General features: G+C 44.7%; 2 protein-coding genes across 2 annotated transcripts in view; both read left to right on the top strand.

Moving 5' to 3' along the window:
• LOC310873856 (protein NLRC3-like) overlaps positions 1 to 26,698 on the top strand; it is a gene marked incomplete at its 3' end in the record, with an annotated part of 337,331 nt that overhangs the window by 136,133 nt on the left and 174,500 nt on the right. The gene's annotated exons all lie outside the window — the stretch shown is intronic.
• LOC310873314 (uncharacterized protein) overlaps positions 1 to 26,698 on the top strand; it is a gene marked incomplete at its 5' end in the record, with an annotated part of 57,946 nt that overhangs the window by 27,378 nt on the left and 3,870 nt on the right. The window contains 10 exons of the mRNA XM_083785663.1: positions 3,906 to 4,205; positions 4,888 to 5,199; positions 8,465 to 8,557; positions 8,771 to 8,848; positions 8,964 to 10,800; positions 11,825 to 11,998; positions 18,732 to 18,905; positions 19,918 to 20,091; positions 21,169 to 21,327; positions 21,793 to 21,842. Of these exons, the coding sequence (XP_083641789.1) occupies positions 3,906 to 4,205; positions 4,888 to 5,199; positions 8,465 to 8,557; positions 8,771 to 8,848; positions 8,964 to 10,800; positions 11,825 to 11,998; positions 18,732 to 18,905; positions 19,918 to 20,091; positions 21,169 to 21,327; positions 21,793 to 21,842 (3,351 nt within the window). The remainder of the gene's footprint in view (positions 1 to 3,905; positions 4,206 to 4,887; positions 5,200 to 8,464; positions 8,558 to 8,770; positions 8,849 to 8,963; positions 10,801 to 11,824; positions 11,999 to 18,731; positions 18,906 to 19,917; positions 20,092 to 21,168; positions 21,328 to 21,792; positions 21,843 to 26,698) is intronic.

Here is a 26,698-nt window from a genome sequence, read left to right as displayed (position 1 = left end):
ATTCAATTCCCATTCAATGCAATTCATTGAGGGCTTATGGTAGGGAAAATAGCCAATAAGGAGTTTTTGCACAGAAAAACACCTGGACCTCTTTGGTGGGGACGTAACGACTACAAAGAAAGGTAAGAAAGATAAAAAAGCCTTCTAGCATAGAATTCTCCTTTAAGACTCAGTGCATGCAGCTCAGCTCATCATGGGTCGACGCCCTGTTAGGACCAGAGCATGTGAGCGGAGCGGAGCGGCCGATAATTCCGCTCTTCGCTCTCGACGCCTTTTGTTACGCTCGCTCCGCGCTCACGTTCATCTTCCCCCACGCCGCTCCCCGCTCGCTCAGCGCTCACCTTCATTTACGTATGGAGCGCTCCCCGCTCCGTGCTCGCTCCAAGCCTCCACTCAGATGCCCGCTCCGCTCAGCAGAAAGAAATGACGGGGGGGAAAATAAAATGCTGTTTTCCTGAAATTGGCTAATTAAACCTGAAGGCCTTCGTTTCAGACCGCATGTTGCAGCAACATGCGGTCTTTTTTGGAGCATGATGTAAATTAGCTTGATTTCGTTATTTAAAATATCATAGAATAATTAAAACAGACCCAGTTCAAATGTATCAACCGAAGTATGGTATTTATTTTAATGTACAACTGCGAGCACCATGCCGCAACCAAGTTCAACGCCAGTGACAGAAGCAGAACCACAATTAAAAAAAAACGATAATTATGCACAGCCCTCGGGGCATATATAGCTTACAAATTGACAGTTTACAAATTGAATTACACTGTAGGCCTATACCTTTTTGCATACTGTTAGTGTTAATAAAGTATTAAATCAACCAAACAATCGGAGGTAGAACATATCACTGCCAGGGCATGGACAGTCCTAAAGCAGATTACGCGTATGGGGCTGGGCTTGAGTCTGAGAGCAGGCCCGGCGCCAGGATGAAATGACTGAGGGGGCAATTGAGATTTTTGAGGGGGCACAAAGGCAAAGAGGTTGATTTAAGGGCGCAAACATCCCCTTTACCCCCCCCCCCCCCGTGGTGCCGGGCCTGCTTGAGAGGCAATGATTGATGTAAACTGCTAGCCAAGCTTGCACAGCGCCGTGCCGTGTGCACTGAGCGGCTCGGAGCGGAGGACAGTTCTCACTCCGGAAGTCAATCTGACCCATTTAAAAACCCGCTCAGCGCTCACGTCAAAATCCCCCCCGCTCCGCTCACATGCTCTGGTTAGGGCAACCACACTAATAAGATGATACAAATAAAATATAAATCAATCTAAAATATATAACCTTATTCAGAATAATTTAATTCATAAATACATTTTACAAAAGCCATCAATATAAACGTTTTAACCCATTCTGGACGGGAACCCCATTTGGTGTTTTAAGCATTACGTTATACTTTAGCTTTATACTTTTAGCAGATCTACAAGCTCGTAGCGCGGCACAAAGATTGTGTCTCAAATCTTTGAATATATATATATATATATATATAGTCTTTCAGAGCGAAAGTTTTTAACTCAAATCTTTGCTTCTGTGGGGTCCCTGGAACAACATATTTTCAGATGGGGGTCGGCGGCCAATTACATATAATTGTTGGGGTCCTTGACATGAAAAAGGTTGAGAACCGCTGACACATAGAAACAGGATTGTCTGAAAACGGTCAGGATTTAGAAAACATCTGTAGAATCGCCCTCAGGTCTGAATGGGTTAATACTGTATGTAATTATAAAGAATAAGGCATTCGGTGCATGGTGTTAGCTGGCTTTCTTCCTGATGCGTAGCCGTCACATGCGATGGTCCACTTGTCGTCCATCTCCCATCTCTCCTGCATCAATGAACAATGTTCGTCGACTACCTTTTTCCACCGACGAAAACTACATGGAAAATAAATAAAACCTAAGCTATGATGACTATGGAATGAACTTCCCATTGCAGTCAGAACTACAGACTCACTCCCAATCTAAACTATGGAATGAACTTCCCATTGCAGTCAGAACTACAGACTCACTCCCAATCTAAACTATGGAATGAACTTCCCATTACAGTCAGAACTACAGACTCACTCCCAATCTAAACTATGGAATGAACTTCCCATTGCAGTCAGAACTACAGACTCACTCCCAATCTAAACTATGGAATGAACTTCCCATTGCAGTCAGAACTACAGACTCACTCCCAATCTAAACTATGGAATGAACTTCCCATTGCAGTCAGAACTACAGACTCACTCCCAATCTAAACTATGGAATGAACTTCCCATTGCAGTCAGAACTACAGACTCACTCCCAATCTAAACTATGGAATGAACTTCCCATTGCAGTCAGAACTACAGACTCACTCCCAATCTAAACTATGGAATGAACTTCCCATTGCAGTCAGAACTACAGACTCACTCCCAACCTTTCTCTGTAGTCTGAAAACCCACATTTTCAGACTCCACCATGGCCCGTAGCACTTGCCCTAGCCCAGAGGTGTCAAACTGGTGATCGGCCCGCAACGTCGTCTTCTGCGGCCCGCCTGCCTCAAGCTATTTTTTTTAATAGCCAAAATATAGGCTAATAAGTAAGGCTGCATGATATATCGAACATGTACCTTCATCAGAGTGGAGAATATAAGTATAAATCAAGTTGAGCAAAGCCACTCTTCTCTGCCCCTCTCTCTAACAGACACAGTTAACGATCGCTTGTTAAGTGCCTGCCAGACAGACAATCAGATGAAATGAAGGCAGGTGTAGAGTAGAGTGTAGACTAGTGAACTGAACATGTTCTCTTTATATCAAGTACTTCATACCAGCCCCTTATGTAACCATCAAAGCATGCACTCAACATATAATGGTTATGTGACCATGGCATGTGCATAATATAAAATCTTATACGTTTTATCTGATATTGATTAATATGGGGGGTGGGTTCAATAATCGATTATTAATCGGCAGAGCTGTCGACTATTTGATTTGGCCGATGGTCACTTTGTGGCATCCCTACAAGTTACAACAAGTGAGTAAGTGACTATCTCTGTTCTATACTGGTGTGTGGCGTCTCTTGCGTGATATGATGAAGTGGAACGGTGCCAGTAGCCCGTGCACATTATAGGGACAAAGGTGTGTGTGTGTGTGTGTGTGTGTGTGTGTGTGTGTGTGACTGAGATTATGGGGTGAATGAATGTGGCCAGACCCATCTTCTCTTTCTGTCATAGTGACCTTGTCCTGCATCAGATCATGTCCAAATCAGGTTCTCCAATCTCCAGTAGCCTCTTCAGTTTTTTAAAGATTTTTTGAGTGGTGTAACCACTCCCTTACGGAGCTGGCTGGCTGGGTCTGAGCACTATGTGTGTGGCTGGCTGGCTGGCTGGGTCTGAGCACTATGTGTGTGGCTGGCTGGCTGGCTGGGTCTGAGCACTATGTGTGTGGCTGGCTGGCTGGCTGGGTCTGAGCACTATGTGTGTGGCTGGCTGGCTGGCTGGGTCTGAGCACTATGTGTGTGGCTTGCTGGCTGGCTGGGTCTGAGCACTGTGTGTGGCTTGCTGGCTGGCTGGCTGGGTCTGAGCATACATAGATAGATAGATATTATAGCAGTGACTGACTGAGACATCGAGCGTGCGTCCGCAACTGGTTGTGGCCCCCATCAAGTGACCTTTTGACCAACATATAGCATGTTACGTAGACACCACTAGAATTGCATTGTATGTTTTCATAGCACTTTATAGTATATGTATAGTATACTATAGTATGTATAGTTTCATTATATAGATATTCCACTTTTACGTTCTTAGCTTACGCAGGTTTCTTGAATACTACTTTTTATGTACAGTGATGTATTGCCATGGTTTTTGTTCTTGCGTAATGTATTCTGGATTCAGAGCGTCTGATAAATGCCTAAATTGTAACCTGACTGCCATGCGTTTCTCTCCACAGCCCATGAGGTGACGTACCTCCCACCGCGAGGCAGAGGCATCCGCGTGGAACTGCTTCCAGACCACGGCTCTGTTCCTGAAGGCCTCACCAGCATCCTGTGGAGGCGCGGAGGCGACTTGGTAGCCGAGTGGTATCGGGGTCATGGTCTGGATTACTACGGGACGTTTAGAGACCGCTCCACACTGGACCAAGACACCGGACGGCTGGTCATCGACAACATGACCGTAGAAGACAAAGGGTCGTATTCTGTGGAGATCAACGAAAGACCTCACGGCAAGCCTTACCTGCTTACAGAGATGAGTAAGTATGACTCACAGACTCATTCTGTCTCCTCAACAGAGAGAGTCCCAGATCCAGAGCTGACCATCGTGGCACCATGTGACTCATTCTGTCTCCTCAACAGAGACAGTCCCAGATCCAGAGCTGACCATCGTGGCACCATGTGACTCATTCTGTGTCCTCAACAGAGAGAGTCCCAGATCCAGACCTGACCATCGTGGCACCATGTGACTCATTCTGTCTCCTCAACAGAGAGAGTCCCAGATCCAGACCTGACCATCGTGGCACCATGTGACTCATTCTGTCTCCTCAACAGAGAGAGTCCCAGATCCAGACCTGACCATCGTGGCACCATGTGACTCATTCTGTCTCCTCAACAGAGACAGTCCCAGATCCAGACCTGACCATCGTGGCACCATGTGACTCATTCTGTCTCCTCAACAGAGAGAGTCCCAGATCCAGAGCTGACCATCGTGGCACCATGTGACTCATTCTGTCTCCTCCTCAACAGAGAGAGTCCCAGATCCAGAGCTGACCATCGTGGCACCATGTGACTCATTCTGTCTCCTCAACAGAGACAGTCCCAGATCCAGAGCTGACCATCGTGGCACCATGTGACTCATTCTGTCTCCTCAACAGAGACAGTCCCAGATCCAGACCTGACCATCGTGGCACCATGTGACTCGTTCTGTCTCCTCAACAGAGAGAGTCCCAGATCCAGAGCTGACCATCGTGGCACCATGTGACTCCAGCAACTGCACGCTGCAGTGCATCGGAGACGTCACAGAGTCGGGCGTGGTCGTCTATCGATGGAGGTTCCACGGTGAGAAATGGACTCGACCCAAACCCAACCAGACCAGGATCTACAACGATGAGGAATGGATCGGGCCCGACTCCCGGACGGTGACGATCAGCGACGACGAGGAAGGGAGAAGAGTTCGAAGAATATCCTGTGCGATAAAGAACCGCTTCAGTGTGGAGCAGAGCGACGCTGTAGACAACCCGCTTTACAGAGGTACGTAGTTTACTGTGTGTGTGTGTGTGTGTGTGTGTGTGTGTGTGTGTGCTCAGATGTTTGGACTTAAAATGAACCCTGGATTATAAGACAAAGCATTCCATACGTTCCATAGGGCTAGACATATGACATCATCAACTTGCGACAGGAGTTCCCCCTATTGAGTGAAAAAAATATTTTAGGTGTTTTAAATGTTAGATTTTACTTATAGAGGGCAATTATAATGTATTACACACTTTGGGCGGGAACCCCTTTTGGTGTTAGCATCATGTTATGCTTTAGCTATTGAAAAATAGCAGATCTACAAGCTCGTAGTGCGCCACCGAGTGGCGCGCTAGGTCTGACATAGAAACACAGCTTTTTCAGAAAACTGTCAGGATGTAGAAGACATTTTTGTCTCCACCAGGCCGAAGGCATGTGGGGAGAGTATGTTTTGCACTTCGTCCGTTTGTCCGTCCGTCCGTGTGTCCGTCCGTGTGTCCCTCCGTGTGTCCGTCCGTGAACAGCTAATCTCGGCCACCGTTAACCCGGTCCATGCCAAATTTTGCACACACACTCCCTGGATGCCAACCATGAACCTCTGCCCCAAACTTTCCAGAACGGCCTGTTATAGCGCCACCAGGAGGCCGCTTTGTGCAAAACAAGTTTTTTCACAGTACACCTACAGATTTTGTCCAAACATCACGCAAATTAGTACACAGTCTCTCTAGAGCCATTCAACGAAACGGGTCTTTCAGATTTCTCAGACTCCATCCTGATTGGTTAAGATTGGCTTCCAAAGTTCACAGGAGTGCTCAGTTTCAAACAAAATGCTGCAAATCATGAACACATCGCGTGATTTCCGTGAAATTGTGCACGCACATTCCCACTAGGCCGAGGACGAAATGCCACATGAACAATTTCAACTCAGCCTCAAGGTGGCGCTATAACTGGCCGAAAAGTGTTTTTACCTCTAACTGCACGGATCTGTGGATAACCTGGTGGAGACCTGTGCCCAGAAGGGCACTTTTTCTAGTTAGAATCTGATCTCAGGTCAGAATGGGGTTAAAGCTGTAGGACATACTGGTCATTAATATAGTGGTTGTTGTCCATCCATCCATCTTCAACCGCTTATCCATATTCGGGTCACGGGGGCAACATCTCCACCAGACATTCCTCTCCAGAGCAACATTAGTGACTTCCTCCTGGGGGATCCCGAGACGTTCCGAGGCCAGTGAGTCCATGTGTTTCCTCCATCTGGTCCTTGGTCCTCTGGTCCTGGGGGATCCCGAGACGTTCCGAGGCCAGTGAGTCCATGTGTTTCCTCCATCTGGTCCTTGGGCCAGAGCTCTGCACGGATCCAAAACATAATAATAATAAATTAATCTGTGTCATTTTACCGCTTCCGAAAACATTTCTAAAGAGGAAAACTGAACAGGAAACGTAGTCTTTCTTAGTCACAGACTAACTTAACAGCAATTTACAATTTATAATTTAGGCATTTAGCAGACGCTCTTAATCCAGAGTCCATGTCGAAGTGTCACTGAACCCCAAATTGCTCCCGATGTGCTGGTTGGTGCCTTGCATGGCTTCCACTGCAATCGGTGTTTGAATGTGTGTGTGAATGGGTGAATGTAATGCACAATCTATGTAAAGCAGGCGCTAAATAAATGCACCTTTTACCATTTAGAGTGACTTACAATTAAGCAAGAACAAAACAGCATCATACATCACATAAAATCACATAAAAAGCATTTATCATGAAACATGCGTAAGCTAAGAACGTAACAGTGGAATATCTATATAATGAAACTATACATATAAACTATACATATATATACTATACTATGCTATACATATGTACTATGGCGTGCTATGACTACATACAATGCAATTATAGCGCTGTCTACATAACATGCATAACAGCGTGTGTCTATGGTCGAGAGAGAGAGAGAGAGCCCGTTTACCTCCACGGGTAGGAGCAGGCCCCCCCCCTGCCCCCCCGGGCCCCGCCCCTGACCCCCCCCCCGCCCTGCCGACGGGCACACACACACATGCCCAGGGGTTTACATCCATGTTGTTAAATGGCAGGACACGGGACACAGCTAGTAGCTAGTAGTACAACCATAGACTGTAATAAATATGGACAAAGCGTTCCCCGGGTCTAACATGAACGTAAAATGAAGCCTGTCAGTCCTTGAATTGTAAGTCGCCATCTTTGTAGATCCGTTTGGGCCCAGCTGGCCCATTGGCTGGCCCAGACAACGAGGCGGGACTTCCCCCCTTCTTCTTAGTTGGTTTTTATTTTGACTCGAGTGGGAGGGGAATCCTGATCCTAGACTGTAACGGTAGCCACGCCCCTCAGAACATACGCGACTTTATGGTCATTTTCTTAATACATGGGACCATACTTTTCCAAAAAGAATATTATGACATTAGAAATGAGACTTTAAACTAGTGACTGGAAGCAAAAAGTATTCATGACCATGTTTATTAATGACTTCTATGGGGCTATGGGTTTTTTTGGGTTCAATGACAGCGCCACAACAGGCCATTATATGAACTTTCAGGATGTCCCGATTTCCTTAGTGGCTTCACAAAATATCTGTCTGACTGCCCCCCTGGTTAAATATCTGACTGCCCCCCTGGTTAAATATCTGTCTGACTGCCCCCCTGGTTAAATATCTGTCTGACTGCCCCCCTGGTTAAATATCTGTCTGACTGCCCCCCTGGTTAAATATCTGTCTGACTGCCCCCCTGGTTAAATATCTGTCTGACTGCCCCCCCTGGTTAAATATCTGTCTGACTGGCCCCCCTGGTTAAATATCTGTCTGACTGCCCCTCTGGTTAAATATCTGTCTGACTGCCCCCCTGGTTAAATATCTGTCTGACTGCCCCCCTGGTTAAATATCTGTCTGACTGCCCCCCTGGTTAAATATCTGTCTGACTGCCCCCCCTGGTTAAATATCTGTCTGACTGCCCCCCTGGTTAAATATCTGTCTGACTGCCCCCCTTAGTACAACCCTTAGTTACTAGTCCCCCGAAGTCTGATGCATGCAAAGCATGCTGGGCCTGCTTACGGTTTGTCGGATTGACTTGAAACTCCTCCCACAACTTTTATGAGGGGGGGGGGGGGGGGGGGGGGGGGTGGAGCTAGATGGTGCAACCAGGAAGTGGATCTGTTCACTTCCTGTTTTACTAGGAAGCATTCGCAGGGGAATTAAAAAATGTTCAGATATTTTCTTTTCTATTTATGTTTTATATTTCTGTCTTTCAACTCCTAAAGGACCACCAGCCAGAGGACTAAGACGTGGGATTATTGTTACTCTCTTCATGTACGCAGCAGCACTGGCAGCTTTATACGGGAACAAGAAACCTTGTGAGTATTTAATTTATTCTTAACTAGATTTATTTACAATCTATATTGATATAAATCCATCCATCTGTGTCATTATGTGAAGACGAGAATGATCCTATAGTCTCCTCACTGACCAATCACTGTCTCACATCTCACTGACCAATCACTGTCTCACATCTCACTGACCAATCACTGTCTCTCATCTCACTAACCAATCACTGTCTCACATCTCAGCTTTGACAGAAGGAGAGAAGGAAAGACGAGACAGAAGACGAGAGAAGGAAAGACGACACAGAGCTGCCAAACTGAGAGGTAAGGTGTGTGTGCGTGTGTGTGTTTGTGTGCGCGGCACATGCGTGTGTGTGCGTGTGTGTGTGTGTGTGTGCGTGCGTGTGTAAGTAACATGGAAATGCTTTGTTCGCTACAGGTCTGTTGGAGAGAACACCAGGATATCGTCACATCACTGACTATGAAGAGCAGCTTCAACGCAACATGAACAGCACATATCTGAGTGTAGATTTGGGCACACAGACTGAGGTCGTGTTTGAAAACGTCTTTGCTCCGCTCTACAATGTAGACATCGAAAGAACAGACATCCACAGCCATCATGAGGCCAGACAGATGGAGATGAAGAAGGCAGGAGAGGGAACAGAAATCCAACTGGTTCAGATGTTCAAAGACCTTTCTGGACGAATCATAAGAACAGTGCTGACCGTTGGCTGTGCAGGGATTGGAAAAACGATCCTCGTACACAAATTTATGTTCGACTGGGCCAAGAAATGTTTCCCCCAAGACCCACACCTCGTGTTCCCGCTCAAGTTCCGCCAGTTAAATATGCTCAAGGGAAAAAAGTTTACTTTGGCACAGCTAATTCACTGCTGCATCGCGGAAACCAGATTTATTGAGGAAGACGTTCTTAATCTTATCTTCACTGAATTGCAGACGGCAAGAGACTACAATGACCTCCCCTTCAAAGTCATGTTTGTTCTGGATGGTTATGATGAAAATAATTTCCAGTTTGATTTCAGCAAAGAAATTGGCCTCATGAATGTCAACGACTCTTACCCAGTGAAAGATCTCCTTGTAAACCTCATCAAGGGAGAGCTCCTCCCCTCTGCTCGCATCTGGATAACCTCGCGACCTGTAGCAGCCAATCAGATCCCTAAGAAGTTTGTAAACAGGATGACAGAAGTACGAGGGTTCATCAGAGATGACCAGAAGAAGGAGTTCTTCGAGAAGACGTTCAGTGATGAGATCCAGGCCAGATCAATCCTCTCTTACATCAAAGAATCAAAGATCCTCCTCACCATGTGTGAAATCCCAGTCTTCTGTTGGATCCTTGCTACCGTTGTGAAGAACATGGTGAAGAACATGGGGGCGACATTCAGGCTGCCCAAAACCCTGGTTGAGCTGTTCTGCCACTTCCTGATGGGTGAGATACAGCGGGAGAATCCTGCACTAGGCGAGGCAGACAGAGGGAAGCTCATAAAGGATGCAAGGAAAGTTCTTCTGAAGCTGGGCAAGCTGGCGTTTCACCAACTGGTCAAAGGCAACATCATTTTCTATGAGGAGGACCTGAAGGCGTGTGGTCTTGATGTGAACAAGGACTTGAAGAACTTGGGCTTTTGCACAAAGTTCTTCAAAGAAGACGATGTGTTCTTCCACAAAACGGTCTACTGCTTCGTTCATCTGAGCTTCCAGGAGTTTCTGGCTGCAGTCTACCTGTCCCACTGTTTCACTCAGAAGAACACGAAGGTCCTGAAGACATTCCTGGGAGACCGCCGTTTCAACAGTAAACGTTCCCTGTCTGACTTCCTGAAGGCTGCTATGAAGAAAACCCTGCAGAGTGAGAATGGTCGCCTGGACCTCTTTGTCCGCTTCCTTCATGGTCTCTCACTGCAGTCCAACCAGAGTCTGTTAGGAGGCCTGCTGGGTCAGACAGAGAACAGTCCAGAGGAGATCCAGAGAGTCATCGACAACCTGAAGGAGATGAACGATGATGATGCCTCTCCTGACAGATGTATCAACATCTTCCACTGTCTGATGGAGATGAACGACCCGTCAGTCAGTCGGGGGATCCAACAGTACCTGGAGTCAGAGAGCAGCTCAGGGAAGGAACTCACTGTGCCTCAGTGTTCAGCTCTGGCCTCCATGCTGATGATGTCAGAGGACGTTCTGGAGGAGTTGGACCTGCAGAAATACAACACATCAAAGGAGGGGCGACGGAGACTGGTCCCAGTTGTAAAGAACTGCAAATCAGCCAGGTTAGTAGTGTGGATGTTAACATGTTAGATCACTATATACTTCATTCAGAGAGAGAGAGAGAGACTCCCCCCCCCCCCCCCCCTCACTTCATATTTATATATATATACTAGCCCTTACCCTATCCCCCCCCCTTGTGGCCGCAGGGGGTACTGCTCCCTGGGTGCGTTTTCGCATTTTTAATTCACTAATAAGTTCATTATTAATTTGTAATTTGTTAAATTGGAAAAAAAATATTATTATGGTCAATGCCTGTGTGAAAAGTGGGAGCGATTGGTGCAGGCGGTGAGGAGATACGGCAGTCACAGTGACACATTCAGACAGACATTGGCTTAATTATAGTATGATGATATTATATGATGATTAGTATTGCAATCCAATTCAAGTGTGATTTGTGTTTAGCATACTAGCCCTTACCCCCCCCCCCCTTGTGGCCGCGGGGGGTACTGCGCCCGGGTGCCTTTTCACATTTTTAATTCACTAATAAATTCATTATTAATCATTAATGTGTCAAATCGAAAAAAGGGCTTCGTTAAGAACTCAATATTATTATGGTCAATGCCTGTGTGAAAAGTGATTGGGAGTGATTGGTGCAGGCAGTGAGGAGCTACGGCAGTCACAGTGACACACACTCAGACATTGACTGAATTATAGTATGATATGATGATAGTATGATTTAGTGATATCAGGGTGATTTTGCCATGGCATGCGGTCGTACAGACTGTTCATCTGTTGACAGAACATTTCTTCACTTCACTGCCATAGAGTGGAACAACAGCAGCGAGTTGGGATCGTTTTCATTATTTAATGTTTGTATTACAATCAAATGACAACAGTGGAAAGTTATGAGCACATTTCAATTTAATGTGTTACTCACTACCGCTATTTGCTTAGTTATAAAAGTATCCAAACACACACACACACACACACACATTTCAGACAGCACCACACGGAACCTCCTTGACAGTGAACGTGGTCTGTTCTGTTTTGATCATCTCTGATTTTACATTTAATCTGTAATTACAGACTTGTTGACTGTGACCTCGGAGAGGAACACGTTGAAGTTGTGGCTTCAGCTCTCAGCTCCAATCCGTCCCATTTGAGAGAACTGGACCTGAGTGGAAACGGCTTGAAGGATTCTGGACTGGATCTCATCTGTGCTGCACTGAAGAGCCCAAACTGTTGTCTGGAGACTCTCAGGTCAGATTCATTTAACATTTTTATTTGGTTAAGTAAAGTTCTGTTATAGTAAGTGATTATAATGTAGTTATGATGGTGGTAGTATTTGAAGAGTGTGGATGAGGTTAATATCATGGTAACTCACACTGACCATAATATTCATAAGATACAGTGACTAATGTATGTAGTCTTTATGCTGAGATATCGCATTTAAAACCTAAACACCTCTGAGTGGTTCAATGTGTTTTGTTGTCAGTGTCATCCCCTAGTTTTGAATGATATTTCAACTGTACAGAGATTACACAATGCGGAGGATGAAGGCGAGATTTATTGCAGATAGATTGATACAAGTATGGAGCTGGGATTGTGTGAATGGACAGAACAGGTGACTGATGCATGATAAACAGAATGATGAGGAGGAGACATGGTGAAGGAGCTTTGGCGTGAGCCCCCGTGGGGACGGGCCGGAGCCTCGGCTCGGATCCTGCCTGGTGAAGGCAGGGGGGCTCTTAAGCCTGCCCCCAAAAGGAATTAAAAGAATACGCGCCTGGAGGAATGGTGCGAACTTCTGAAGGAAGGAGTAAATTAAAGTTTACCTGGAAGGGACTATACAAACGATGTTGGCGAGATTCCCTCGACGAGCCGGGGCCTTTAGCGAGAAGGGATCCATGGGAGAGTGAGGAAGGCCCCGCGCCATTGGAGCCTCACGATGGCTGGTGCTGCCGACATGGGAGCCTTCGCGGAAGGGGCTCGTGGGAGAATGGTTAGTAGGTATGGTTGGTAGGCGAACAGCCCGATGGTTAGCGAGCCTCTGGATGGTTAGCCGGAAATCGTTTGCCGGCGGAGTCTGTTGGGATGAGAGTAAGGTTGATTAGCATGGCATGAATGAAACGTGAATGGAATGATTATTTAGCAGGCGTAGGAGCAGGCGTCCTCTCGACAGAGGGTTGCGCAATGAAGGCAATTTCGCCTGACGGAACTAGGGGAGCTCCCGTCGGAGAAGGCCGAAGAGGCCGGAGGACGGGACGGGCGGCGTTTGGTAGAGAGTGAGCGTCCGCGCTAGTAGACGCCATGGACTTCTGGGCATCGAGCACGGATGCGGCAGAGGGTCTGACGTAGGAGAGGTAGGCAGAGGACGACCCGCGGCCCATAGATTGCAGGCTGAGGGCAGGAACGCCGCTGGCAGCAGCGGTGGTGGCAGCTCCGGTTCTCGGGGAGTGGCTGGAGCAGCGGTCAGGAGGGAGACCACGTCTTACGAGCAGTGAGCGGAGATGGGAGGCGAACTCTCTACGTCGACCTCAGACGAGCTCTCCATCGACGTCTCCAGTCATCTCGGTTCTTCGTACATCTGGCCAGCTCCTTCGTGCTTTCCGCACCAGTATCTTTCTTTAGTGCGTCCACTTAGGTAGGTGTGGGACGTCCTCTCCATCGACACTCGTGTGTTGGTTCCCGCGGTGCGGCCTTGGCCGGGAGTTCTTGATGGTGGCCAGCTAGTCTCATTCTCCTCACTGCTATCTTCTCTGTTATACTTGGTAATGCCCCGTACGGACGCTTGTTGGTGATGTGCTCATCCTGGTTGATGTACCACACGTGACATTCTGGTGCCGCACCCATCCAGGGATTTCTGTAGGGCTTGTGTAAGTGTCCAGCATTCACGGCCGTAGAGGAGGACGGTCTCCGTGGTAGCAGGGAAGGAACTGATCTTGATATGGAGGGGGAGGAGCACAGAGGAGAGGTACCCGACCACCCGACACGACCACCAGTCATTGTGCCGGACCACACGGTCAAGTTGCCGGACTAGTAGACGCCATGGATCTCTGGGCATCGAGCGAGACCTGGGCGTCGTGTTGTTTGACGAACGAGGGGCAGACCCAAAGGGAATGGTTTGACGAACATAGGTTTCTTGGGCTATGACTGACGCAGTGGACGTGGAACCGAAATTATTAATAATGTTATGACCGACTGCGGGAAACTATTCCGCTTGGAATTCCCCCCCAAAACTGAAGTGGGAGCGTAGCACGGTGGCCTGAGCTCTCCGAGCAACGGAGGCTGTGAATAGGTTATGGCTTAAGGTGAGTGGTTTGAGTGGGTGGTTGCCTATGTGTTTAGACATTACGGTGCGGTTGAGACGTTACGGTGCATGGCTGCCTATGTGTTTAGACATTACGGTGCGGTTGAGACGTTACGGTGGTCAGATGGGGGGTCCGTGGCCCAATAGAGATAATACTGGGGGTCCTTGACATGAAAAAGGTTGAGCACCACTGACATAGAAACATGGGTTTTTCAGAATAATGTTAGGATTTAGAAGCCTTTTTTTAATCGACCTCAGTCCAAAATGGGCCAATAGCGTTTCTGTGCTTGCTCAGTATGAAGAAAGTGTCCAGAGATATGAGGGACTGAGACATTCTATTAGCTCACCCTCCCTTAGACTCTAAATACTATTAGCTCACCCTCCCTTAGACTCTAAATACTATTAGCTCACCCTCTCTTAGACTCTAAATACTATTAGCTCACCCTCCCTTAGACTCTAAATACTATTAGCTCACCCTCCCTTAGACTCTAAATACTATTAGCTCACCCTCCCTTAGACTCTAAATACTATTAGCTCACCCTCCCTTAGACTCTAAATACTATTAGCGGGGTTGAGGCGTATTGGAGGGTAATCCCTCCTGGACGCTATTGGCGAAACACCTAAGTTAAGGGGTCCCCCCCATGTAGCCCACCCTGACCACTACTCATTGATCAGGGGCATTACAGTCACATCTAGCTTGGTGACTCCCTCAATGACCCCATGAGGTCAAAGGGAATTACATGTGTATTCCATGTGAATAACACAGTTATGCAGTGTGATGTGTTGTGAGCTTGCAGATCACTTGTTTGGTTTAGATTCATTTTCAAATTGACATGTGTACGGAAAGGAAAGGAAAATGCAATGTGATTTGCTTTTGCTTCATCTCTAGGTGTGCTCATTCTATGACCAAATGAAAAAGCAAATGGCATTGCATTATCATTTTCAAATAGTAGGCCTACACACGCCAATTTGAAAATGTAAATGCTATGTCAGGGGTCCTCAACTAGAAATTATGAAGGTCCACAAATCTTTTTTTGAATAAGACCGAGGTCCGGTCCCATGCGCGGCATCCATCGGAGAGCGGGGCTCTATGCCCGTTTAGTATGGTCAAGCCAAGATTATACAAATCAGATCCCCTTCCACCCAACCAATAATGGGGTGCAGAGTGCAGGCCCGGAGTGGAACTCCAAATCCAAATCACACTTTGGGGGCCCTTGGGGGACATTTTGGGGGCCTTTGCAGCAATTTCACATGAGAAATGTACCATCTGATGTTATTTATATTATTAACTTCTTCCCTCCATTAACATAAGACACACAATGTATAGTTGTGCTGCAGCAACACTGCCTGAATTGAATTGAAATTGACTGTGGCTGGCCTGGCCTGAGCTTTTTTTTTTTTTTTTTGCCTAGGGTCCGCAGAGAGGTGTTCCGCGGTCCGGTCGTGGACCGCGGTCCGCCAGTTGAGTACCCCTGTGCTATGTTATTTGCTTTTGCATAGAATGACCACACCCGGAGATGAAATGTAAATGCTATTGCATTATATTTTCACTTAAATGCGTTCATTATCTGAAGGTTAAAAAGCATTTCTCTTATTTCAATTGACTTTTCATATTTGCCATTTCATTTGAATTGTGGCAATATTGTGAAAATAGCCAATCTACAAGCTCGTTGTGAACTTGTAGATCGGCTATTTTCACAATTGTTGATTTAATAATCTGGCCAACCAGTTTTTTATAGCATGGTTTGCTGATTACTTTTGAATGTTTTGATGCAGTAATGGTATTTTTTCTTTTAGAGCCTTTGAGGTATTATAAAAGTCTTAACCCTTGGCCTACAATTCACGGAAAAAACGGAATTAATCGAAAAATCTAAACCTCCCGTTAACGGAAAAAACGGAATGACAATCAATATCAGTTATCGCGGGGTCAAAAGAGCAAAAATTAATATTTTTTCGCTAATATCACTAATGTTGGATGTAATTTACCAAAAAACGGCCGAAATCCGCGTGATCGTGCGCTATCGTGCACGCGCGCCGTCTCTATGTGCGTCGCTGTAAAAAATGTGATATTTTGCGATCTTTTGGGGTTGATTTGAGGATAATTTGACTTAGGTATGAAAAATATAGCATTTGCTTAGCAATCCGGACCAGCCAAGCTATTGACTAGGGTCAAAATAGTACAGGATGTTGTTGATCGTTCAACCGAAGTGACTTAGGAAGATCCGTCTATTTTAGCCAAAATCGGCATAATGATGCTTTCCCGCCATCTGGTGGCGAATCGAGAGAATACATTTGCAATGAATGAATGGAAAAAAAACATCTCTTCAATCCACCAGATCTTTCTTGTATGTTAAAACGATGAATTAAAAATATGCCAATTTGTTACCCAAACAAAAAAATTGGGACTGGCAGGGCAAGGGTTAAAAGTCCTTAAATTGTCACTGACAGTGAAGTGACACCGCCAAATCATGTGGGGACCCACATGTTGAGAACGAATTATTTATTGGGACATCGTAGGGTGACCAGATCCAAACTGTTCATTTGAGGGACAGAAGTATCACATGTGTGGGATAAGTGGACCCGTCCCACTTATCCCACACAAGCCATACTGGAGTACCGGGTTAGCAACTTATTACATGAGTTGCTATTAATAGCCTTGATGTCATATTCGAACATAGGCCCAATATTGGCTATCATAAAAATCATGCTATATTTTTATGCTATTTTAACATGCTTAAAACGCTTGCAGGGAGAGACAATGAGAGAGCAGAAGGCCAACTATTATGGGACTAACTTGCATTTGAACATTAATGCAATTGCCTGCCAGTCACAATGTGGGACAGGGTCTCAACTTGTGGGACGCCTGAAAAGTCTTGGAAATAACGCAAAGAGGGACATCTGGTCACCCTAGGACAGAGCCGAAGAGTTTGATCAATCCTCAAGCCCCCCCCCCCCCCTGCACGCAAATCTGCGAGAAATGCCACGATTGCACTGTAGTGTAGTTGGAAATCGTCATTTTACTGTCTACAATTTTTGGGGCAAGAGAGAGAAGAGAACAGCGCGCGCCCACACACACACACACACACACACACACACACTCTGACACAATACAGATTCTGACAGAAAAAAGGAGGGGACGAGTTGACTATCGCATGAAGTCTCATTCGCGAAGCATGGTTCAAATAAACAGATCTACAAGCTTACATCGTGTACCATACGGTACATACCATTCCGTGTCGACAACTTGTACATCTGTTATGCTGCGCTGCGCAAACAATAAAAGTGACTGGTTATTAAATTAGCTCTCTTCTGTTTAAATGTACTAATATTAAAATGTATGGTGATATATACTATTATATTATTAGTATACTATTATGGTGAAATTATATCAATGGAAAATAAACAGGCTAATACATACCAAAAAAAAGTATATAGTATTTAATGCTATAAAAACATGAAAATAGATTAGGATTAATAGCATACAATTCATATTACCATAATTGGTTAGTAAAGTATAGATTAAATATAGGAGGGGCTCAATAACCATGGAAACTAAAGGGATGGAGGGTAGAGGAATGGAGTTAATTAATCAATAATAATATTTTATTTGTGGATATAAATTATATATTTCCCTCAAATATCTTAGTTTTACCAACATTGTTAATGTGAAATAGTTTCAATATGCTTATTTATTTAAATTGTGATAATTGCCATAGCTATTGGACCTCTGATGGTCCCAGACAGACAGGGGACGTAAAGAGGAAATTATGCCCGGGTAGAAGGCTTCATGCCTGGGGTTGACTGGGCGGAGTGACTGGTGTTGACATCGCGGATCGTCTGACACTGCCAAAACGGAACAGTTACCCTTTAAAAAAACACCTCCATTCAGTTTCATTGTAACTGAGATTTTCGATCATAATTCATATTTTTTTAATACCGTATTTAGCTATAACGAGCGCAAACGATCGATGCTAATTGACAGTGCTAGTATGCTACTACCATAGACCGCAGGGGAAACAATGGCTACTCTCAGGAGATTAGACCCCATCCCTCCCAGAGAAAATCCCATAGCCTGGAAGGACGATCGGCCTGGCTCGGCCAATGATTGAACGACCCATTAGAATACTAGTTGGAATGATAGACAGGGGCCGAGGCCAATCCGCTGCGGGGGAGCCCGGAGCCAGCCAATCACGGGACCGGTCGTCTACCTAGTCTACCTAGAAATCTCCCTCCCCTAGCTCCCGCTATTAGCTCACCCTCCTTTAGACTCTAAATACTATTAGCTCACCCTATTAGCTCACCCTCCCTTAGACTCTAAATACTATTAGCTCACCCTCCCTTAGACTCTAAATACTATTAGCTCACCCTCCCTTAGACTCTAAATACTATTAGCTCACCCTCCCATTTCCACTGAATTTATTGAATATTGAAAATGTAGTGTTCTACTGTTGACCAACGTGAACTTTGGACGAATATCTATCTTCATCTGGAAAAAATGATGCTTTTATGAGCCAATTCAAATTGCAGTTTTATGAAAAGTCTTCTTCTGCTGGTTGCAAGTAGCTTCTCTATCCAGGAATATGTATTTTATTGGTTTTAATCTACCCCTTCTCTGTCTCTGTCTCTGTCTCTGTCTCTGTCTCTCTCTCTGTCTCTCTCCATCTGGTTGTATTCTTCATTTAGACTGGAGAACTGCTCCTTGTCAATGAGAGACGTTAAAGTTGTGGCTTCAGCTCTCAGCTCCAATCCGTCCCATTTGAGAGAACTGGACCTGAGTGGAAACGGCTTGAAGGATTCCGGACTGGATCTCATCTGTGCTGCACTGAAGAGCCCAAACTGTTGTCTGGAGACTCTCAGGTCAGATTCATTTAACATTTTTATTTGTATTTGGTTAAGTAAAGTTCTGTTATAGTAAATGATTATGATGTAGTTATGATGGTGGTAGTATTTGAAGAGTGTGGATGAGGTTAATATCATGGTAACTCACACTGACCATAATATTGATAAGATACAGTGACTAATGTATGTAGTCTTTATGCTGAGATACCACATTTAAAACCTAAACACCTCTGAGTGGTTCAATGTGTTATGTTGTCAGAGTATCATCCCCTAGTTTTGAATATTTATATTAACTTTTTAGCTGCTATCTACGTTTATAAAAGTAGCGAGGCTAACGGTACCTAATGGTGCTAACTACACGTACAGTATGTGCGTAGACAACCGTATACTCCATAAATATGAAAGCGTAGTAGCACAGCTTACTTTATAATTAACACATTTTGGGCGGGAACCGCTTTTGGCGTTTTAACTAAGCATTATGTCATACTTTATTCTGGGGGTCCTTGACATGAAAAAGGTTGAGCACCACTGACATAGAAACATGGGTTTTTCAGAATAATGTTAGGATTTAGAAGCCTTTTTTTTAATCGACCTCAGTCCAAAATGGGCCAATAGCGTTTCTGTGCTTGCTCAGTATGAAGAAAGTGTCCAGAGATATGAGGGACTGAGACAGACTATCCTTCAGTAGACAGGCTTTTATTTACGTTCACATCGGCAGAGAGAGAAAGACGGACGGACTTGTAGACTGTGTGTGTGTGTGTGTGTGTGTGTTCGTTCTACAAGTGAAAGCAACAGAGGGGTATTATTATCTATCCAGGAATATGTATTTTATTGGTTTTAATCACCCCCTCCCCGCCCTTCTCTCTCTCTCTCTCTCTCTCTCTCTCTCTCTCTCTCTCTCTCTCTCTCTCTCTGTCTCTCTGTCTCTCTGTCTCTCTCTCTGTCTCTCTGTCTCTCTGTCTCTCTCTCTTTCTTTCTCTCTCTCTCTCTCTCTCTCTCTCTCTCTCTCTATCTGGTTGTATTCATTTAGACTGGAGAACTGCTCCTTGTCAATGAGAGACGTTGAAGTTGTGGCTTCAGCTCTCAGCTCCAATCCGTCCCATTTGAGAGAACTGGACCTGAGTGGAAACGGCTTGAAGGATTCTGGACTGGATCTCATCTGTGCTGCACTGAAGAGCCCAAACTGTTGTCTGGAGACTCTCAGGTCAGATTAATTTAACATTTTTATTTGTATTTGTTTAAGTAAAGTTCTGTTATAGTAAGTGATTATAATGTAGTTATGATGGTGGTAGTATTTGAAGAGTGTGGATGAGGTTAATATCATGGTAACTCACACTGACCATAATATTGATAAGATACAGTGACTAATGTATGTAGTCTTTATGCTGAGATACCACATTTAAAACCTAAACACCTCTGAGTGGTTCAATGTGTTATGTTGTCAGAGTATCATCCCCTAGTTTTGAATATTTATATTAACTTTTTAGCTGCTATCTACGTTTATAAAAGTAGCGAGGCTAACGGTACCTAATGGTGCTAACTACACGTACAGTATGTGCGTAGACAACCGTATACTCCATAAATATGAAAGCGTAGTAGCACAGCTTACTTTATAATTAACACATTTTGGGCGGGAACCTCTTTTGGCGTTTTAACTAAGCATTATGTCATACTTTAGCTATTGAAAAATAGCAGATATACAAGCTCATAGCGCCCCACCGAGTGGTGCGCTATGAGCTTGTAGGTCTGCTATTTTTGAAAAATCATTAAAATGTGGCGCAAATCATTGAATATATATTTCAGAGCAAACATTTTTAACTAAAATATTTTGAGATGGGGGTCCGTGGCCCAATAGAGAGAATTCTGGGGGTCCTTGACATGAAAAAGGTTGTGTGGAGGAGGGGTATTATTAGACACAGTTCGACTGAATTTTAAAAAGCTGCAGTAAAACATGTATATATAAAAACCCAGATTATTTTATTATCAGAATTGGATCACCGTCCCTTTGACTCTAAATACAATTAGCTCACCCTCCCTCTGACTTAGAACATGCCATTGTGATTCACATTGAATGTGAATCACATTCAATGTGATTCACATGCAATGTGAATCATATTCTCTCTCTCTCTCTCTCTCTCTCTCTCTCTCTGTCTCTCTCTCTGTCTCTCTCTCTCTCTCTCTCTCTCTCTCTCTCTCTCTCTCTCTCTCTCTGTCTCTCTCTCTGTCTCTCTCTCTCTCTCTCTCTCTCTCTCTCTCTCATCTGGTTGTATTCTTCATTTAGACTGGAGAACTGCTGGTTGTCAGAGCGATGCTGTGAAGTTCTGGCCTCAGCTCTAACTTCTAATCCCTCCCTCCATCTGAGAGAATTGGACGTGAGTCTCAACATGGTGAATGAGTCAGGAATGAAGATGCTGCTCTCTGCTGGGCTGGAGAATCTCAAGTGAGTAGACCCTGTTGTGGGGCCTGGTTTACAGCAGAACCCTTTACTATGTGTGGGTAATGTTTGTGGGGCATCACCACTATTTTACTAGTTTCAGACATGTGATGATTGATGCATTGTTGTTCTACTTCCTACAGAGTGAAACACTGTAGTGTCAGCTAGTGGAGACGTTGTGTTAGACAGTCAGACATTGATGCATTGTTGTTCTACTTCCTACAGAGTGAAACACTGTAGTGTCAGCTAGTGGAGACGTTGTGTTAGACAGTCAGACATTGATGCATTGTTGTTCTACTTCCTACAGAGTGAAACACTGTAGTGTCAGCTAGTGGAGACGTTGTGTTAGACAGTCAGACATTGATGCATTGTTGTTCTACTTCCTACAGAGTGAAACACTGTAGTGTCAGCTAGTGGCGACGTTGTGTTAGACAGTCAGACATTTATGCATTGTTGTTCTACTTCCTACAGAGTGAAACATGGTGGAGAAGATCGGTTCAATCCTCATCTCATTCAAGGACGTGAGTATCTCTCACTATTGACATCTTATACAGAGTTTTTTTACACCTACTGTATAGTTTGGTAGACTTCAGGGCTGCAGTTGTAACATTGTTGGCTGGGTTTGCTTTCACATTGTAGTTTGTCAAGCACGCAGTCTGGCGCGCACACAGTGCATCTTCAGGCGTGTGCGTGTTGGTCAAACAAGGATTTCATACTCCTTAGTGACACGTTGCAGACAACTACAGCCTTGGCTGAGAGATAAAGCCAGTCAATAGAAATATGTTGGAGATCAGAATGACAGAAACACTCGATCACGTGTTCTCACTCACATATTTGAACGTGGGCCAGATATGGTAGGCCTGAGGCCTATATTGCTAGGCCTGAGGCCTACCATACCGGCCTGACCGCTCAATAAAAGAATGCTGAATTAACTAGCTTGTATTGGTAACTTTGACTGCACAATAGCCTCCCATTTAACCTCCTTGTCTAGTAGTCCGGCAGTCGAGGTTGACGGGTGGGAATATAGTCTTTTTTATTGGCCTAAAATATTGTCTATATACATACATTCATGAATCCACTTGCTGACCGGCTGAAAGTATTGGGCTTTTTTATAGGGGTTTCTTGTGACTGTTAACATCCTATGGCAGGCAAAGATGTCAAAGATTATGTTTTAACCCATTCTGGGCAGGAACCCCTTTTGGTGTTTTAAAGCATTATGTTATACTTTAGCTATTGAAAAATATTCAATATTTTATGAAAAATCGTAAAAATGTGCCTCAAATCTTTGAATATAAATTATTACAGAGTGAACATTTTAACTCAAATCTTTGCTTCTGGGAGGGGGGGGGGGGGGGTGTCACTGGAACAACATATTTTCAGATGGGGGGGGGGGGGGGGGGGGGTGGAGCCATGAAGTAGCATGTGACATGTCAAACAGCCATAGCCACTTTTAATGTGCTGACCTCATCACATTTGTCATGACGTCAATGGCCGTTTTTAGCCCAAGGAGGGTTTTTTGTGTAAAACTAATGCCTGGAATGTATTCAGAATCATGAAAAGCCCTTAGTTTTACATGTCACATGCTACTTAACCTATTCTGACCGGGCACCCATTTTGGTGTCAGCATCATGTTATGCTTTAGCTATTTAAAAATAGCAGATCTACAAGCTCATATCGCGCCACCGAGTGGCGCGATACGAGCTTGTAGGTCTGCTATTTTTGAAAAATCGAAGAGCGACTGACATTTTTTTAATCTGATCTCAGGTCAGAATGGGTTCATCAGACCAGTGTGTGTCCGGCGGAAACCTCGTATGAATCTGATCTCAGGTCAGAATGGGTTAAAGCATGAGGAAAGTTTTACATGTCACATGCTACTTAAAGCATGAGGAAAGTTTGACATGTTGGACCATTTGGCCTGCCGTAGGATGTTAATGAAAAAGAAAGCCCAATAGTGACAGCCGCTCAGCAAGTGGATTCATGAATGTATGAATATAGACAATAGTTCAGGCCAATGAAAAAGACTATATACCAAATATCCCACTTTAACCCATTCTGGTGTTTCAAGCATTATGTTATACTTTAGCTTTTGAAAAATAGCAGATCTACAAGCTCATAGCTTGTAGACCAAATATGTTGGTCCCTGGAACAATATATTTTCAGATGGGGGTCGGTGGTGAAATACATATATTATTGGGGGTCCTTGACAGGGAAAAGGTTGAGAAACACTGACATAAAAACATGAGGTTTCTTCAGGAAACTGTCAGGATGTAGAAGGCATTTGTAGAATCCTCCTCGGGTCTAAATGGGTTAAACAAAAGACGCCTGTCGGCTGCCGGACTATAGGCCTATACAGTGCCTTCGGAAAGTATTCACACCCCTTCACTTTTACCACATTTTGTTTTGTTACAGCCTCATTTCAAAATGGATTAAATCCGTTTTTTTCCTCATCAATCTACACACAATACCCCATAATGATGAAGTGAAAAAAGTTGTCTCAAATATTTTGTTAATTTATAAAAAATAAGAAACTGGAAAAACACATGTACATAAGTATTCACACTCTTGACTTAGTACCAAGTTGGCAGCAATTACAGCCTTAAGACTTTTTGGGAATGATCCTACAAGCTTGGCATTAGAGCCCGACCGATGCCATATATTTGGGTCCGATGCCGATTTTGGAGAGACCTACACCACCGATGCCGATACGATGCCGATGTTTTGGACCGATGTTTCGTAATCAATAATAAAAAATACATTTTTAAAACGTCTAAACTTCAAAATACGTTTTTTAAATTAAATTAATAATAGAATACATTGAATACATTTAAATAAAATGTTTTGGCACATAAGGCTATTTTTTCTAAATTAAATGCACCCCTATATATGCCCTCCTATTATCCAGCTATTAGTGTAGATGTCCGTCCTACAAAAAATGTCAGTGTCTGAGCAATAGACACCTTAATCACCATTACATCACCTAATCAACATGAGTTAGACTTTAATATATTAGCACCCCTCACTTCACACAGGTGTAATGTTTTTAGTTGTATGTAGGATCAGGGCTCCAGACTAACCTTTTCACAGGTAGCACTGTGCCACCTACCTTTTCATTTGGTAGCGCCACCAGAAATTAGGTAGCACCATTGTTTTCTTTGTATAGCGTGGTATTAATACATGTTCTTATCATGCCTTTTATTTATGTAGTGGTTTCCACCATTATAGGTTTGAATCATAAAACCCTACAAAGGTCACTGTGTAAAAAACAGCAACCTTATACTTCAAAACACTGTAGATGGTTTGAACCCAACACAAAGTCACTCAGTCAATAAAGCAAATATTTATATTCCACACACAGTCAGTTTAAGGTTTTGTGTTGAAAATTAAATGCAGTCCAAACCTTTGGGATTAATAAAGTGACAATTTGTACAATATACCATTACCATTATCCAAATTAATTCCTTATTATAATATTTTTACATTTTGGAAAACATCTTTTGCAATGTGAAATGCCAACGAATTCTTAATCCTTTTCCTTGTCTTCATGGGCCAACTTGTGAAAGCGGCATACTTTTATCGTGAAGGTAAAAGTTTCTGAATGCTCTCAGAGCCTGCATATCTCCGCATGCTGAAAATAGCTGATCTACAAGATCACAACGTGTCGCGGACGCGACGCGTTGTGAGTGTTGTGAGCTTGTAGGCGTTGTGACGCGTTGTGAGCTTGTAGATCAGACTTGAGCTTGTAGTTCAGACCTGAATATATATTCGCCTCGATTCGTCCAGTTTGTACCGCGGCAGGTCGCGCTGCGCCCGTTTGCGCAATTCTCGTCTTTGCATTGCCTTTGTATGTAATCGCGCCGCTCTGACCATCCAAGTCTGAAGGGCTTATTGGTGGGTTTTCGTGAACGATCGTTCTTTGAACACTGGGCGTATCAGGCCAACGTCCAATGTTTTTATCAATGGAACGGATATATATGGATGGAATGGAATATATATATATGATTTAAAATATAATAGTTGTCCCTGCTCCCTGTAGTCCCTCACTATAAGGAAGGATTAGCCAGCCCCACACACAACAGTTACACACAGGCTCACAGCCTCACAGCTGTCATTAATTAATGGTCTTGATTGCCTATGCGGTCAAGTTTTATGTGAAATGTACAGGTTCACCGTCTTAGCTGCTGCTGCCACGTGCCTGCTGGCAACCAATATGCACATGACTTCACATCAATTTGGAACAAGGACACTCACACAAGGGTTATAGTTTTGCTGGGCAATTTGAGACAAAGGTAAAACAATCGAGGAGTAAGGAGTTTGCGTGCGCTCTCTCTCGCTCTCTCCCCCCCACCCTCTCTCCCCCCACCCTCTCCGTCTCTCTGTAGTACTTTAGAGGTGTGTCGTGTGTGTGTGTGTGTGTGTGTGTGTGTGTGTGTGTGTGTGTGTGTGTGTGTGTGTGTGTGTGGGGGACATCGGGACATCGGATTAAATAAACACCGATGTCGCAAAATGACCCGAAAATGACCGATACATCGGTGCGACCGACGGATCGGTCGGGCTCTACTTGGCATACTTGAATTTGGGGTATTCTCCCACTTTTTCTCTGCAGATCCTCTCAAGCTCTGTCAGGTTAGACGGGGAGCGTCGCTGCACAGCTATTTTCAGGTCCTTCCAGAGATGCTCAATGGGGTTCAAGTCTGGGCTCTGGCTGGGCCACTCAAGGACTTTCACAGAGTTGTCCTAAAACCAATCCTTCGTTATCTTAGCTGTGTGCTTGGGGTCGTTGTCCTGTTGGAAGGTGAATCGTTGACCAAGTCGGAGGTCCTGAGCGCTCTGGAGCAGGTTTTCATCCAGGATGTCTCTGTACACTGCTCCATTCATCTTTCCCTCTATCCTGACAAGTCTCCCAGTTCCTGCCGTTAAAAAACATCCCCACAGCATGATGCTGCCACCACCATGCTTCACCGTAGGGATGGTATTTGCCAGGTGATGAGCGGTGCCTGGTTTCCTCCAGACCGAAGCCTCTCCTCAATAAAAGGCACATGACAGCCGGGCGTCACAGCGCGCATGGAGTTTGCCAAAAGGCACCTAAACGACTCTCAGACCATTATTAACAAGATTCTCTTGTCTGATGAAACCAAAATAGAGCTTTTTGGCCTGAATGCCAAGTGTTACATCTGGAGGAAACCAGGCACCGCTCATCACCTGGCAAATACCATCCCTACGGTGAAGCATGGTGGTGGCAGCATCATGCTGTGGGGAGAACAAGTCTCCCAGGAACTGGGAGACTTGTCAGGATAGAGGGAAAGATGAATGGAGCCGTGTACAGAGACATCCTGGATGAAAACCTGCTCCAGAGCGCTCAGGACCTCCGACTTGGTCA

This window comes from Protomyctophum parallelum (genome assembly GCF_964188405.1).
Source record: "Protomyctophum parallelum genome assembly, chromosome: 16".
Taxonomy (NCBI): Eukaryota; Metazoa; Chordata; class Actinopteri; order Myctophiformes; family Myctophidae; genus Protomyctophum; species Protomyctophum parallelum.
The sequence above is the reverse complement of the archived record's forward strand: the minus strand, read 5'-3'. Positions and strand labels throughout refer to the sequence as shown.